Here is a 16818-nt window from a genome sequence, read left to right as displayed (position 1 = left end):
ATGCCAAGGACAGGGCTGTCATGCAGAAGCTTCACGCTTTCAATCTTTACAAAAATTTAAAAAAAAAAATTTTTTTTTTTTTTTTTTTGGTCGCACCATGGCACGGCATATGGGGAATTCCCTGACCAAGGCTTAAACCAGTGCCCCCTGCAGTGAACAGGCAGAATCTTAACCACTGGACCACCAGGAAAGTCCCTAAAATTTATTTTTTAATTCAGTTTTCGTTGTAGAGTTGAATTTTTACAAATGAATATGACCACCACCGTGAAAGAGGAGAGTGAAAACGTTGGCTTAAAGCTCAACATTCAGAAACAAAGATCATGGCATCTAGTCCCATCACTTCACGGGAAATAGATGGGGAAACAGTGGAAACAGTGTCAGACTTTATTTTTTTGGACTCCAAAATCACTGCAGATGGTGACTGCAGCCATGAAATTAAAAGACCCTTACTCCTTGAAAGAAAAGTTATGACCAACCTAGATAGCATATTGAAAAGCAGAGACATTACTTTGCCAACAAAGGTCTGTCTAGTCAAGGCTATGGTTTTTCCAGTGGTCATGTATGGATGCGAGATTTGGACTGTGAAGAAAGCTGAGTGCCGAAGAATTGATGCTTTTGAACTGTGGTGTTGGAGAAGACTCTTGAGAGTCCCCTGGACTGCAAGGAGATCCAACCAGTCCATTCCAAAGGAGATCAGCCCTGGGTGTTCTTTGGAAGGAGTGATGCTAAAGCTGAAACTCCAGTACTTTGGCCACCTCATGCGAAGAGTTGACTCATTGGAAAAGACTCTGATGCTGGGAGGGATTGGAGGCAGGAGGAGAAGGGGACGACAGAGGATGAGATGGCTGGATGGCATCACCAACTCGATGGACTTGAGTTTGAGTGAACTCCAGGAGATGGTGATGGACAGGGAGGCCTGGCGTGCTGCAATTCATGGGGTCACAAAGAGTCGGACACAACTGAGCAACTGAACTGAACTGAACTGAATGATCATGATGTTGGAAAATTTTATCACCTGGGAAACAAAAATATTGTTCTCCTTGTGAAGTCAACCCTTCCCCCACTGCTTGCGCCTGGCAACCACTGATTTATCTGTAACCTCTGGAGAAGCTTTTGCCTTTTCCAGAATGGAACCATGCAGTAGCCTTTGAGTCTGTTTTCAGTCACTCAGCAAAATGTATGTGAGAGTCTTACGAATTGCGTGAATAGTAGTACCTTTTTAATTGTTGAATACTGTTCCATCGTATGGTGTACTGTAGTTTATCCACTGGAGGTTCAAGGGACTTTTGGATTGTTCCAGTTTTTGGCAGTTATGAAGAAGAGTGCTCTGCATGTAAATCAATGACATTATTACACACCTTCATACCCTACACAGAAATAAACTCATACTGGATTAAAGACTTATTAAGACATGACACCATAAAAACTCATAGAATAAAACATAAAGCATTCTTTGACATAAATTATACCATTTTTTTCTTAGGTCAATTTCCCAGGCAATAGAAATAAAAGCAAAAATAAACAAGTGAAATCTAATCAGACTTACAAGCTTTTGCACAGCAAAGGAAACGATAAACAAAATGAAAAGACAGCCTACAGCCCGGGAGAAAAAATTTGCAAATGATGCAACTGACAAGGGCTTACTTTCCAAAATATACAAATAGCTCATACAACTCGGAAAAAAACAACCCAATCAAAAAATGGGCAGGAGACCTAAATAGACTTTTCTCCAAAGAAGACAGGTGGTCAATAAGTACATGAAAAGATGCTCAACATTGCTATTAGAGAAATGCAAAACAAAACCACAGCAAGGTATCACCTCACACCAGTCAGAATAGCCATCATCAAAAAGTCTACAAATAATAAATGCTGGAGAAAGTGTGGAGAAAAAGGAACCTTCTTCCACTGCTGGTGGGAATGTAAATGGGTACAGTCACTATGGGGAACAGTATGGAAGTTTCTCAGAAGAACTAAAAATAGAGCTACCATAGGATCCAGCAATTCCCCTCCTGGGCATATATCCAAATAAAACTAACTCAAAAAGATACGTGCACCCCTATGTTCATAGCAGCAGTATTCACAATAGCAAGACATGGAAACAGCCTAAATGCCCTTAAACAGGGGAATGGATGTAGAACATGTGGTACATATACACAATGGCATACTACTCAGGCATAAAAAAAGAATGAAATAATGCCATTTGTGGCAGCATGGATGGACCTAGAGATTATCACATTAAGTGAAGTAATTCAGAAAGAAAAAGACAAATACCATGTGAGATGTCACTTATATGTGGAATCTAAAGTATGGCACAAGTTAACCTGTGAACAAAATAGAAACTGACTCAGACACAGAGAACATGCTTGTGGTTGCCAAGGGGGAGGGAAGGGATAGCAGATGCAAACATATATATATAGGCTGGGTAAACAACAAGATCCTACTGTATAGCATAGGGAACTATATTCCATATCCCATAATAAACCAAAATGGAAAAGATGATGAAAAAACAAACACATAAAAAATAAAAACTGAATGTTTAAAAAAATGAATAAAGCTGCTATTAACATTACTGCATAGGTTTTTATATAAACAAAAGTTTTTATTTTCTGTGTGTGAGTACTAGGACTAGGGTTGCTGGGTCATATGGTAAGTTTATGTTTAATTATAAGAAGCTGCCAAGCTGTTGTCCACAGCGGCTTTAACATTTTTATATTGCTACCAGCAATACATGAGAGTTCTAGTTTCTCCACTGCCTCACCAGAGCTCAGTATGGTCTGTTGTCATTGTTTGCTTTCTTGCTTTTATTTTTGTTTTAGACCTCCTGTAGGCCTAGATGGGTAACAGTGTTTTGATGTGGTTTGTCTGTCTTTTGGTCATGCAGGATCTTAGTTTCCCGACCAAGATTGAACCTAGGCCCTTGGCAATGAAAGTGTGCAGTCCTAACCACTGGACTGCCAGGGAATTCCCTTGATGTGGTTTTAATTTGTGTTTTCCTGATAACTGATAATGTTGAGCATCTTTTCATGTGTTTGTTTGCCATCCATATATCTTTTTTGGCTTGGTATCTGTTCACATTGTTTGCTATTTAAAAAATTGAGTTGTTTTCTTACTGTTAAGTGTCAGAGGTTTTTCTTTAAAAAAAAAAAAAAAGTTCTGGATACAAGACCTTTCTCAGACACATGATTTGCAAATATAATCTTCTGGATTATAATTTTCATAGCAGTGTCTTTTTTGCAAGAGCAAAAGTTTTCCATTTTGATGATATCCAGTTTATCAATTTTCTTTTAAATGGATCTGGCTTCGTGCATGGTACCTAAGAAATCTTTGCTTCACCCAGTGTCACAAAGATTTTCTCCAAGAAATTTTTCTATTTTTACATTTTAGAACAGAGGTCGGCACACTTTTTCTGTAAAGAGCCAGATGGTAAATATTTTCAGCTTTATGGACCATATGGTCCCTGTCACAGCTACTCAGCTCTGTCACTGGAGTGCAAAAACAGCCATAGACAGAACATAAACAAATGAGAGTAGCTATGTGCCAATAAAACTTTATTTATAAAAACAGGCTGTGGTCTGAACAAATTTGGCCCATGGGCCATGGTTTGCCAACCACTGATTTAGAAAGCAAATTTTTTGCCAGGCATTGAGGACAGCCCACTCTGGTAATTACTGCCCAGTTTATTATCTGTGAAATCCATGTGAGAGAAAAGGCAGAAGAGTAAAACAAGAGTGGAGAGGGAGATAGAGGGAAAAATGGGGAAGGAGGAAGAAAAAGATTTGAGTCACATTTTGAGCAAACTTCAGCATGCATTTTAATTCTTTAGTTAATCCTTGTACTTTGGTTCAGGCTTCAGCCAGTGTTTTTGTTTGTTTCTGAGCTGCTGCTGCTGCTAAGTTGCTTCAGTCGTGTCCGACTGTGAGACCGCGTAGATAGCAGCCCACCAGGTCCCTCCATCCCTGGGATTCTTCAGGCAGGAACACTGGAGTGGGTTGCCATTTCCTTCTCCAGTGATCTTAAAATCTCATGGCTACAGACAGTTTAACAGGTTTGTGGAGTTTTTCCTGATCAAACCTGTTAATGCCATGCTTTTTACTGAAAATGGTATTTATTTAACCATCTCCCATTAATACATATTTATGTTTTGTTTTGTTTGGCCTTGAGGCATGTGGGATCTTAGTTCCCTAACCAGGGATCAAACCTAGGTCCCCTGCGGAGTCTTAACCACTGGACCTCCAGGGAAGTCTCTAATACATGTTTAGATTATATCCAGTGTTTTACCAGCCTTGGGGTCAGCATGTTCCTTGCACATATTTCCCTGCACTTGTGTGATTATTTCTGTAGAGCAGTTTCCTGCAGCTCTAAGTCAGAGGGTAGCGTTCACATTAAATATTTTGATAGGCCTGCCATGTTGTCTTTCCAAAAGGTTGCACTTTGCACACTCATATTGGTGGTATATAAGAGTGTTTAAAAAAAGGTGGGGGAAGGGTGTGTTTTTTTCTCCACTTATCCTTACTTACTGCTAAGTCACTTCAGTCGTGTCTGACTCTGTGCGACCCCGGAGATGGCAGCCCACCAGGCTCCCCCATCCCTGGGATTCTCCAGGCAAGAACACTGGAGTGGGTTGCCATTTCCTTCTGCAGTGCATGAAAGTGAAAAGTGAAAGTGAAGTTGCTCAGTCGAGTCCGACCCTAAGCGACCCCATGGACTGCAGTCTTCCAGGCTCCTCCGTCCATGGGATTTTCCAGGCAAGAGTACTGGAGTGGGGTGCCATTGCCTTCTCCTTACTTACACTGGGTTTTATCCATCCTGGATTGTAGTCCCTCTGACTGACACAAAGTAGCATCTACTTTTATTTTGCATTTTCTTCATTGTTTGTGAACTTGAACCTCTTTTCTTGCCTTATTGGCTGTTTAACTGCCAGCATCTATTAGTTTCCGCTCATATCCTTGGTCCATTTCTCTGTTAGTGATACATTGGCTTTTTTCATATTGATTTCTAGATACCTTGAATCAGTTTTTCTCAGTGTCAGCAGTACTGACACTTTAGATAATTTCTGGTTGTGGGGGCTGTCTTGTCCTGTGCCTTATGGAGTGTTTAGCAGCATCCCTGGCCTCTAACCACTGGGTGCCAGTGGCACAAGGCTCTCCCATCCTGTTGGCCAGCAGTGCCCCCAGATGCTGCCCAGTGTCCCACGGAGGACAGGGCAAAATCACCCAAGGTGAGAACCCAGCTCTAAGTGAGATAATAAGGAGCTGGCACTTTCTCCCTGTCAGCCTGCTGCTTGCCTGTAATGTCTTTGCCATCCACGAGTTTCTAACCTTGTGAAGTCTCCCTTTCCAATCTTTTCTTTTATGACTCTTGATGCTAAACTAACTGCTTTTTAAAGAGCAGGAAGCATAGACCATTTTCAAAAAAGAAATACTAGGAGACAAGACTGATTCTGCATGTTGTGTACAGTCTGAAGCAAGTGAGAGCTGGAAGGTAGAGAAGACCTGAATGTCTCCCCCAGGAAACTCAGAACCAGACCTGATTCCTCTCTCCGTGTTGTTATGGGGCATGCGGGAAATCCTGTGCAGGAGATGCGTACTGGTTTTTATATAACCGCTGGCAAGACTATTTTTAGAGGAGGCGAAATGCTCTAGACACTGGGCACTGGGTTTTGAAGCATAAAGTCAGAACTGGGCAGTAAGAATCTGGAGAAAGGGTTGGGCTGCCCTGGAGACCTCCCGACTAGTGGGCAGCAGGGCCTTTTTCTCAGTGATGACTTTCAGCTCCATAGAGATGCCTGCTTCTTTAGAGTCAAGGACACAGGACTTCACAGCAGTGCCTGTGAGCAAAACCTCGAGTGAGTGGTGCTTCCAGAAGAGCAGTTTTGAGCCAACTTTCCTCTGAAGCTATCTTTGTGCCCTGCTGGTGTTGCTGAAAGTCAGGATTTCTGTAGGCAGCTTAAGGTGTTCCAGAACCTGCCAGCTTTGGAGACAAAGGTCCCCTAACTGGTAGAGAAATCGTAACCTCTTTCCTAGCTCAGTCACTCTGTCTTGTGAGGAAAGCAGTGCAGAGGCCCTCTGCCTGCTGGCCGGAGAACAGACAGGGTGTCTGGGTAGACTGCCCCGGCGCTCGTTGCAGGCTCCTCCATGTCCCGCTGCATCAGTAGTGCACATGGAGACCCGACAAAGCAATCCAAGATCTTTAGAGTGTTCTCAAGACGCCCCAAACACTTTTCCCAGAGGCTCCAATCATGGTACTGGAATTGTTTGTGGGCTTGCTTCTTTAAAGCCCTCTTATTAAGTGCAAATGGTTAAACTTGGACTAGTTCTGGTTTTGTTTCAGTAGACTTTATTTTTAGAGCAGTTTTAGGTTCATAGAAAGATTGTGAAGAGAGTCCAGAGTGAATTTCCCTATACCCTTCCACAGGCACAGTTTCCGTCCCCTATTACTAAATCTTGCCTTAGTGTGGTATTTTGTTGTAATAGATGAACCCTTGTTGTTACCTAACTAAAGCCCAGGGTTTGCCTTAGAGTTCTCTCTTAGAAAAAAAAAATCTTCTTTATTTGTTTATTTTTGGTTGTGCTAGGTCTTCCTCGCTACATGTGGACTTTCTCTAGTTGCAGTGAGCAGGGGCTCCTCGTCATTGCAGTGCATGGGCTTCTCATTGCAGGGGCTTCTCTTGTTGCAGAGAACGGGCTCTGGGCCCACGGGCTTCAGTGGTTGCAGCTCATGGGCTCCAGAGCACGGGCTCAGTAGTTGTGGTGCACAGACTTAGTTGCTCCACGGCGTGTGGGATCTTCCTAGACCAGGGACCAAACCCATGTGCCCTGCATGAGCAGGCAGATTCTTATCCACAGTGCCACCAGAGAAGTCCTAGACTTTACTCTTCACTTTAAACCTTCTGTGGGTTTGGTCAAATGTATGATGACATGTATCCCCCATTATACCCTCAGAGAACAGCGTCGCTACCCTAAAAACCCCTGTGCCCTACCTATTCGTCCCCCTTTCCCTGAAACTCCTGATCTTGCAGTCTCTCTAGTTTTGCCTTTGCCACAATGTCACATACTGGAGACCCCCTAGTATGTAGCCTTTCAAGCTTTCATTCAGCAGTGTGCATGTAAGGCTCCTCCATGTCTGTGGCTTCCTGGCTTCTGTCTTCTTGGCACTGAAGAACTTTCCACTGTGTGTGTGTTACCAGATGACTGGCGTGTGTTTCTCCATTCACCCACTGAAGGGCATCCTGGCTGCCTCCAGTCTGGGGGCGGTTACGAATAAAGCTGCTATAAACATCCACATGCAGGTTTTTGCGTGGACATAAGTTGAACTTGTAGCATTGAAAAGAAAAATGTCTGAAGTGCAAACACAGTCATGAGCATTGCTTTGATATCCTGCAGTGGGAATGTTTGGAATTTACTTCATTTTTTCCTCCCCCTGCAGATTTTTTTAAAAAAATACAATGTCTAATGGTTATGAAGACCACATGGCCGAAGACTGCAGGGACGACATCGGGAGAACAAATCTGATCGTCAACTACCTCCCTCAGAACATGACCCAGGATGAGCTACGAAGTCTGTTCAGCAGTATTGGTGAAGTGGAATCTGCAAAACTTATTCGGGATAAAGTGGCAGGTAAAGAAACAGAGCCATTTTTGTGTGTGTTGGGTGGGGGGGCGGTATCTGGGGCAGTCCCACCAAGCCCTGTTTCTTAGCCAGGAAGTTTCATTTTTATCTCAACTCTGTTTTGCTCCCTTCCTGGTGTAAGATTGGCTGTAGGTTCCCAAAGGAGGAAAAATCCATCCTGAGATGGAGAATATGTACAAAACAAGACAGTGGGAGGGGAGGGAAGATGAGGAGACAGGAAGGAGAAACGGGGATGCTGTGAGAGCTGGAAGGGGCATGGTTCCAGCTGCAGAGGGACCCTAGCCAGTGTCCTGCCTGGGGCAGGCCCAGCCCATCTTCTCAGGCAGTGCATTCAAGGTCAGACCTGCAGCAGAGCACTGAGTCAGTCCCCTGTGGGCAGCCCTTCGCTAGGTTTGGGCCACCCTGACTCTCTGTTCTCGTGCTGTCAACTTGAACATCTGAAACTGAGCTTGAACTCTCACGGGGGTTGGAGCAGGGGAGCAGAGGATCATGGGTGGGCCATGGATTTGGCAGGCAGGCAGGCGCAAAGCTCCACCCTCCCACAGCACCTCAGTGTCCCCATCCACGAAGTGGGGGTGGTGGCACCTGCCTTCCTCACGATGCTACCTACTGCCTAAGGGTTTGCAGAAGGCCAGTACCTGGTAAGGCCCTCTGTAAGGAGGCCTCTGTTCTGAGAGCAAGGTTGCAAGGGTTCTAGAGAGAAATGTGAAGAGACCTGGGGCTGTGAAGCACTTGCTTTCTTTCCTTCCCAGGGAGGTACGTTTGGGGAGCCCTCCTTTACCTCCCCCTCCCCCCTCCTCCCCCTCATCTCTGTCCAGCTCTTCTGAGGAATGGCCAGTCCTCTCAGCAGTGCTCTGGCTCCCACCCTGGCTTGTAAGATCTTGATTCCCTACACTGAAAAATAATTTCAAGTCAAAAGTCATATTTATTATGGAAATATTATATTGGGTTGGCCAAAGAGTTCGTTCGGGCTTCTCTGTAGCATCTTATGGAAAAACCTGAACTTTTTGGCCAACCCAAGATTTAAGTTTACATTAGAATAATTCTATTGAACCCCATGTACCCATTGTCCTGTTTCATCAACTCTCAGCATTTGCCAGTAACTCTAAGATGCCTGTCCCCAAGGTGAGTCCCGTAGAGGCTGGCTGACCACGGTACAGGGAGTTAGTTCATCAGAGGAGGATTTTGGTTTTTTGTTTTTAAAACAAGGTTTTGGTTTTATTTGATTGTTTATTTGGCTGCACGGGGTCTTAGTTGCAGCATGTGAGCTCTCAGTTCCCTGACCAGGGGTTGAATCCGGGCCCCTGCACTGGGAGCTCGGAGTCTCAGCCACTGGATCAGTAGGGAAGTCCCAGAGAGAGGACTTTGAACTCAGAGTCCTTTAATGATCCTCCAAATTCTGAGAGTCTGCAGTTTATTACATGTCTTCAAAATAGGGGCTTTAGATAATACACAAAATTGAACAGTGTTGGAATGTCAGACAGAAATTCCTCTCTGTCTCCAGTTCCAGAAGACCATCCTTAATAAGAATCCTTGTTCAGAGAGGTTTTGAAATTCTTCTGCGCTGCTTCTGAGTCTTGCCTTTCTCCTCTTGTGTTCTGGCAGAAGGAAATTTTCAGTCCCGGCAATATTCCTGACTCCTCTGTCTCTTGGCTTGTTGGCGTTTTTCAAAGGCATTAGAGCTATGTTAATAGGAACACCTAGATTTGGTGAGATGAGTCCAGAGAGAACTGGTTTTGAGAACCAGTGAAATCAGCACAGGCATGATTTGGAAATTATTTCAGTTCAGAAATAAAGATTTTCTGCTCTCTGGGCAAGTTTGAGTGTAATGCATTGGGAGTTGTAGAGTAGATGAGCCTGGGTTGACATTTCAGCTCTGCATCTCGCATCTTATAGTTCTTTATTTAAATTAAAAAAAAAAATATATACACACACACACACACACACGCATATATATTTATTTATTTATTATTTGCTTGCTCCAGGTCTTAGTTGCAGCATGTGGGATCTAGTTCCCTGACCAGGGATCGAACCTGGGCTTACTGCATTAGGAGCGCAGAGTCTTAGCCCCTGGACCAGGGAAGTCCCTGCTGCTGCTGTTGTTTAGTCTCTCAGTCATGTTGACTCTGTAACCCCATGGACTGTAGCCCGCCAGGCCCCTCTGTCCATGGGATTCTCCAGGCAAGAAAACTTGAGTGGGTTGCCATTTCCTTCTTCAGGGGATCTTACTGACCCAGGGACTGGATCTGAGTCTCCTGCATTGGCAGATTCTTTACTGCTAAGCCACCTGGGAAACCGCAGTCCTTGCTAGTAGTTCTTTAAATTGAATGAACTTAATTTTATGGAAAACTTACCTCATTCGCTTTTCTCCTCTTGGCACCAGTGTGTGATAACTTCTTCAAGGCTGGTTCTCACTCCATCTTGTCCTCTGTTATATTCCTCTGGTGAAGCCCTGGACATGGTTACCTTTCTCAGTCTGCTTTCTCCCAGCCTGGCTCAGGTACCCATCCCAAAAAGACTCTTGCATCATGGCAGACAGGCACCTTGTCCAGTCAAACCTCAGCCAAGCTTGCAACATGGACATCTCCGTGCCCTACATGAGCCATTTCAGCACATATTCTCCCCTCAGGCCCCGATTCCTCTCGCGTAACAGCCATTTCACCTCTGTCCTAGATCCCTTCCCGTCTCAGCATCCAAAGAACCTCAAGTTATGCAAGTACCTACTTTTCTGGGTCTTTCCAGGATCTGCCACCAGCATTCAAACACGCTCCAGTCTCTGTTGTCTTTAAGAGTCCTTGCTCGATGCCCGGACCCCCTGTAGCTCAGGGTTTCTCCACTTGACGTTTGAAACTGGGTAAGTCTTGAGGGAGGGCCATCCTGTAGGTTGCTTCCCTAGCCTCTGCCCTGTAGGTGCTGGGGGCGCCTTCTAAGTTGTGAAAACCAAAAGAGGTCCCCAGAAGTGCAGAATAGCCCCCAGATGAGAAGCTCCTCTGGCTGACATCCACCCTCTGCTGTTCATGGAACCATGTCTTCTGTCTCTTCCTTACAGAAAGAAGCTTCCTCTTCCCTCAGATTCATGAGCCTGGCTTTCTCCTACCTCTGAGGCACCCATCCCACTTTCTGTCTCTCTTGCAGCTCTTCCCAGCCGTTGACCTAGGCAGTCCTTGACTTATTCCTTAGCCTCCTCTTCTTCCTAGGCCAACACTAGGGTGAGTGGATACACCCCTGAGCTTAGCCTGACATGCAGCTGTGCCACCTCTCTTGGCAACCAGAAATTCTTCCAAGCTCCAGGGCCTTCAGCCTCTCAGTGTTTCCCAGACTGACCTTGAGTCTCCCACAAGCCAGCCGCTTGTTTCCCAGGTTTCCATCTTAGCCGATGGCACCACTGTCTACTCAGTGGCTCCAGTCAGAAATCTAAGCATGACCTTTGACCTGTGTCCCTGAATGTTTCCATCCCTTTTCCGCCATCCCTCCTGCCATCACCTTAGAGCAGGCCACATCATCTTCTGCCTGACCTGCTGCTTTAGGCTCTCAGCTGGCCTTCCGTGCTCCCTCCAGACCATGCTCCTGACTGTGACAGTGGGATCTCTAGCACCCCAGTGACAGTAATGTGTCCTGTCACTCACCTGGGCTCCGTTTGCTCTGGGATGTCTTTCCTGGCCTGATCTAGTTGACGATACAGGCTCCTCTGGGTCCCCATGGCAATCAGCCAGCATGGGTTTCCACAAGGCACTGAAGTTGGAACTTGCTCATCCAGTAGGTCCTTATGGTTCTCAGAGGCATGGACCCTCTGGTATCCCCAGATGTGACATAATCAGTTTTTGTGGAGTGAATGAATGACTGAGTGGGCCTGGGGCTGGGGGAGAATGCAGATCGGCATGGGCAGTCATTCATTCAGCAAGCCTCTTATAAGTGCCAACCGGGGGCCAGGCACTGGGGGTGGGAGGCGGTGGGACAAGATGGTGGCTGGATGTGGGGATGTTCAGTGTGCTGGCCTCGAGATACAGAGTGTTTCTGACCAGCCGGGCCCCTCCTGTTTTGTTGTTGCCTGTTCCATCCACAGTCACTACTTGGCCTTACTGTGCAGCCTGCCCTGCTCTCTGTCCTGGTATCTAAGCCCGTCTGCAGATGTCATGTGGCCCGCGGGGCACCATGACCAGTCTGCACCCTCCTGGACCGTGTCATACTGGTTACTGGTCACTGGTCCACAGCCTTCAGCCTTCCCACTCAGCTTCTGTCTCATTGGCTTGCACTTCTGGTCAGGATAGAGCCCACACCCCAGCCTGTGTTTCCAAGCCTCCTTGAGACCCCTCACCCCTAGCCACTGCAGCCCACACTCACCCTCCTCTTGAGTGGGATCCACTGCTTGTCATCTCCCAGACACACCCTCCTGCCACACTCCTGTGACTTCAGTACTGCTCCCTCCGCAAAGATACACTTCCACACCCGTCCAGCTGACCACTTTTTTTCTCAATAGAAATCATCTCCGTCCTTACAGAAAAAGAGTTTAACATGAGACAAGCAGGAAGAAAAGTTTAAATTATGCATAATCCCACTACTGTTAGCTTTTTGGCTCGTGTCTGTCCATAGCTTTTTCTTTACATATTTATGGTTGTGAGCAGTCATGTGCTTTTACAGAAATCGGTTTGCACCTCCCAAGCTGTCTCTTCCTCCTCTATCTGTGAACATCTCTCCCTGTCACTGGACTTACGCTGTCTTGTGGTCACAGTGGTTACAGGCTATTCTGAGTTTATGACAGGTTGTAACTGCTTTTCTACAGCTACAAGCCCCACTGAGGTTAATACCCTGGCACAAATCTTGGCTCACCAGTTATTTCTGTAGGCAGTCTTCCTAGAAGTGAACCCTCAGAGGGGAGAGCGGGTACTGTCTAGAAGCTGTTGACCCGTATTGCCAGCTGGCCCTCCAGGGGCCTTCCGGTTCACATGCCCTCTGCTTGGCCCTGGCATCCTTGATGCCGGGCAGGGTTTCTCACATCTTAAGTGAAAAATGACATCTGAGTGTGGTGACAGTCTGCATTTCTTGTGAAGTTCATCCGTTCTGGCTGTTTATACTCTTTTATGTAAGAACTCTTTTTGTCCTTTGCCCATCTTCTTTCCTTTGGGGACATTTGCTGTTTCTTATTTATCGCCTAATTAATTCACTCATCGCCCCCAAGACGGAGTCTCTCCCTCAGTGATGTCATCCCTTGAGCCCCCGTGGGCCTTTAGAGAAAGGACTCGACTGCACCCCAGTCTCATGCTGCAAAGGAGTGCCCTGTCCATGGGGTGCTCACCTTCCTCAACTGGGCACCCCAGGTCAGCATGAGGAACACTGAGGGGTTAAAACATGATGTCTGGCTGCTCTGGTCTGCAGAAGCAAGGTGAGATGCCGTGGAATCGTCTTGTAGTCTTAACCCTTGTCTAAAAAGAGAGGAGACATTTGGAAACAGGAGGGTCCTGGCCCAGGGGTCACCCAGCCCAGCATCTGAGCGCTCTGCATGGAGGCGGCCTTGCTTTCTCCAGGGCAGTGGCTCTCGGCCAGCCCCTGAGCATTAGCGGTGCCTGGGGACCAGGAGAAACACGTCCGAGGCCCCACCCAGATCCACCGAGTCAGCCAGCTGGGGAGTTTGAGCCTTTCCGGAGGGGGCAGTGCTGGTACCGGGCAGTTGGAACCCCAAGTGAGGGGTGCTGGCCTCCCACGCGCCTCCACCAGGCCCGGGGTTTGTTGGCCCTCCTCCCCTGCCTGTCCCCTTTCCGCTAGACTCCACCCTGGCTCTGGCAGGCTTCAGCCGCCTGAAGCCCAGCACCTGTGCAGGATCCACGCCCTGACCACGCTTACCCCAGAGTGCCCCTGCTCGCCCACCAGACCTCAGCCCCCTTGTTCAGGGTTGGTCTCCCATCGCCCCTCAAGGGGGTGAGGGGCAGCCACTGACCTGCCTTCATGGCACTGACTCCAGTGGCCTCTAGGTCACCGGAAAGTCATCTGTAAGGAGCTTGGAAGTGGGGATCCCCACCCTACCCCACGTCCTGGATTCTGGACTGAGGAGCACCCTAGGGAGCTGCATCGTTTCCCCAGGTGGCTGGCGGACCCTGTTAGAGAAATGGTAACTTGGGAAGTGAGGGCCTTCCCCCAGTCGCCTGCTCTGAGCACAGCCCCTCCAGTCTGGCTCTTCTGCATAACTGGCCCACTCCCTTCAGGCACTGCCAGCGGGAGTTCTCAACCTGGGCTTGGCAATAGAGTCCTTGAGGGGCTTTACAAACTGCTGAAGCTGTCCCTGCTCCTGCCTCCCCAGCCCCCTGTCATTTCCTTGGTCCGGGATGTGGCCTGGGCAGTAATGGTTTGTAGCAGCCGTCCTGCTGATTCTAACAAGCGGCCGGAGTTGAGAGCAGTTGGTTATGGTGAAAGAAAGGATGCATGGAGGTGGGCGTTCACCACTGTTGACACTTTAGTCTCCAGCCTTACCCAGTGGGCAGAACCACAGGCTCCCCTTCATTCCTCACCCACCTCCCTCTCGGCGCACAGAGGTGCCCACCACAGAGAGGAGAGCAGACTAGGGGACAGAGCCAGTCCCAGCCCGGGAGTGCTGGTGCTTTAGGGACCTTTGCTGCCAGAGCTCCCTCCCCATCAGCCCACTGGCAAGTCCGCTTGGTGGCTCTCCCTCCTGCTCACCCCTGCCTGCTGGGGTCCTCATCTCACACCTGGTCTGGCTCATGGGTTCCTGTGGTCTCTACACTGGCCTCAGCCCTGCTGCTGCCGTGCTCCACCCAGCAGCTGCCTCCAGGCCAGGCCCCTAACTCATTGGGTTTAGCCGCCGGCCGCCTTTTGTTTGCTAGAGCACTCCTGAGTCGTCTGTGCCACAGAAGCTTGGTGCTTGCTTTTCTGCCAGAATACTCGCCTCCAGCCACCGCAGGGAGCGGGTATGCTTCTCATACCCCCTCCTCAAGGGACACACACTCCTGACCACCTGTCTCCCCTGGACCCGTCCTGTCCATCCTTTCACTCCACCATGGAGATCCCCTGGTAGCACCTGAGTGTAGCTTTGTCTGTTAGTTTCTTGCTCATTTGTTGTCTGACTTACTCAGTGGGATGTGAATTTCATTATGGCAGGAGCTATCCTTGGTGATGATCATTAAACCCCTGGCCAGCCTGGCACGCAGCCCAGCACATAGTGGGTGTTCAGTGAGTACACATTGGCTTGTTGAGAAGAGTGGAGGGGGAGCAGGGGAAGGAGCCAGTGGCCATTGTCAAAAGTGTGTGACTTCCTAAATGACATTGTTAGCTGTGGCCACACGGTGGTCAAGGAGGTCACCCAGGAAGCTTGGATAATAGGGATAAGGGCAAAGGTAGAGCCTTATGGGCCATCTTGATGGAGTGAGCAGAGGACGAGGAGCCTGGGGAGGGTCAGTTGGCGTTGCAGTCACATTCTGGAGGAGGTGGCACCTCAGGCAGGTTGGCAGTGCCCAGTGCCACTGAGGGTTTCTGGAGCTGTGTCCTAAAACTCTGTGGGCACACCCTGAGGGCCAGTTGGTGTTGGTGCGGCCGGCCAAGGTGGGAGGGCAGGGAGGAATCGGCAACTGAGGGTGGGGGGCGGGCCCTGTCCAGACGCCAGGAGGAACCAGTTGCAGCAGAAGGCACGAGAACACGGCCTGGCACCAGAAGTGCCAGGAGCCATGGGCACAGGTGGCCCAGCCTTGGGATTGGCCTTGTGGGAGGGGCAGGAACATGAAATGACAGAGAACAGCGAAGAAGATGGCCCGGACAGGGCAGGAGAAAGTAGCCCTTGCAGAATCACCAGTAGTTTGTGTAGCTTCTCTGCCCTGAAGTGGGGAGGGTGTGACTCCACAGGGCACTCACAATGTGCAGGCCGCACACAAAGAGACTGGTGAGACCGGGGTCAAGGCCAGCATCAAACAGGATGAGCCCTGTGGACAGCACACACCCCAGAACGATGGCATGAGAAGGGCTCTTCACTCTGTGACCTTCCTCCTAAAAGCCCAGTATAACCCCAGTCTGACCACAGGAAATCTTCCGACAAACCCAAGCTGATGGAGAGTCTACAAAATTTCTGGACCAGTCCTCACAGCTGTCAAGGTCATCAAAAACAAGAAAGGTGTGAGAAACTGTCCCTGCCAAGAAGAGTGTAAGGATAATTGGCAGCTCATTGTCACGGGGGACCCTGGATGGTGTCCTGGGACAGAAAAGGACATTAGGGGAGAATTCAGGCGGTCTGGCTCAGATGTGAACATCGGTACCAATTCACTAATGTGACAAATATACCATCCTAGGATGAGATGTTACTAATAGGGAACATGGGTGTGGAGTATGTGGGAACGCTGCATCATCTTTGTAATTTTTCTTTAAATCTAAAACATAAAGTATTGTTGTTTGTTTCAAGGTGACGGCAGTGGGTTAGGCTCTCATTAATGGCAGGTCTCATTAATGGCAAGATAAGCCTGGGTTCAGCTGGTGAAGTGGGCAGAGCCAGCTCATCTGCTGTGCAGATCTCTGCCTGCTGGTGGCTCACGCCTTCTGTTTTAATCATCCAGTGGGCACGTGTGTGTGTACAGGACTTGGGGAGAGCAGTCGTCTCTCCTGCTCACCCACTGTCTCTGCTGAGAGCAGAGGCCGGTGCACGGGGTGTGCCCACTGACATGGCGCAGGGAGGGGTAAGATGCGGGCTTGGTGGCCGTTCTCTTCTCGGGACCTCCTCCTGCTCCTCTGTAGGGAAGGCGTCGGGTTCCTCCCACTCTGACCGTCACCCATTGCTTCTCTCAGGGTCTCCTAGAGGCCCACAGCTCCTGTCGTGCCTGGTCCCTCCTGTGCATCCAGTTGGTGGTCACCCCACCACTTCCCAGTGGTTACCTGAGAAGGGGTGGGATACCCTGCCTGTAACCCTGGATTTCTTTGGGAAGAACTGAGGTTTGCACCGGCCTTATGATGCCCCTGGGCATCGGCTGATGATGCTGTCACCGTAGGAGGTGCTGCCAAAGGGGACTCTGGTGGCCAGGCTGCCCTCAGCGCTGGTTACCCCTGTACTTCCTCCTCCTGCAGCTGGACTTTCAGTTCAGGAAAGTGAAGGGAACCGACACTGGGGGGCGCCAGAGCCCAGCAGACCTTCCCACTCCAGCACAGCAGGGGCGGAAAACAGCCTGGACACTGACATCTGGTCATCGGCGGGTTCTCCCCACCC

At 48.6% G+C, this 16818-nt stretch overlaps 1 protein-coding gene across 1 annotated transcript in view; it reads left to right on the top strand.

Moving 5' to 3' along the window:
* Nucleotides 1-16818, top strand: part of ELAVL1 (ELAV like RNA binding protein 1) — a 37197-nt gene that overhangs the window by 7090 nt on the left and 13289 nt on the right. The window contains exon 2 of the mRNA XM_019964273.2: nt 7426-7616. Coding sequence (XP_019819832.1) covers nt 7445-7616 — 172 coding nt within the window. The 5' untranslated portion in view covers nt 7426-7444. The remainder of the gene's footprint in view (nt 1-7425; nt 7617-16818) is intronic.

The sequence above is a fragment of the Bos indicus genome, chromosome 7 (assembly GCF_029378745.1).
Source record: "Bos indicus isolate NIAB-ARS_2022 breed Sahiwal x Tharparkar chromosome 7, NIAB-ARS_B.indTharparkar_mat_pri_1.0, whole genome shotgun sequence".
NCBI lineage: Eukaryota > Metazoa > Chordata > Mammalia > Artiodactyla > Bovidae > Bos > Bos indicus.
Note: the sequence above shows the minus strand (reverse complement) of the source record. Positions and strands in the feature narration are given on the sequence as shown.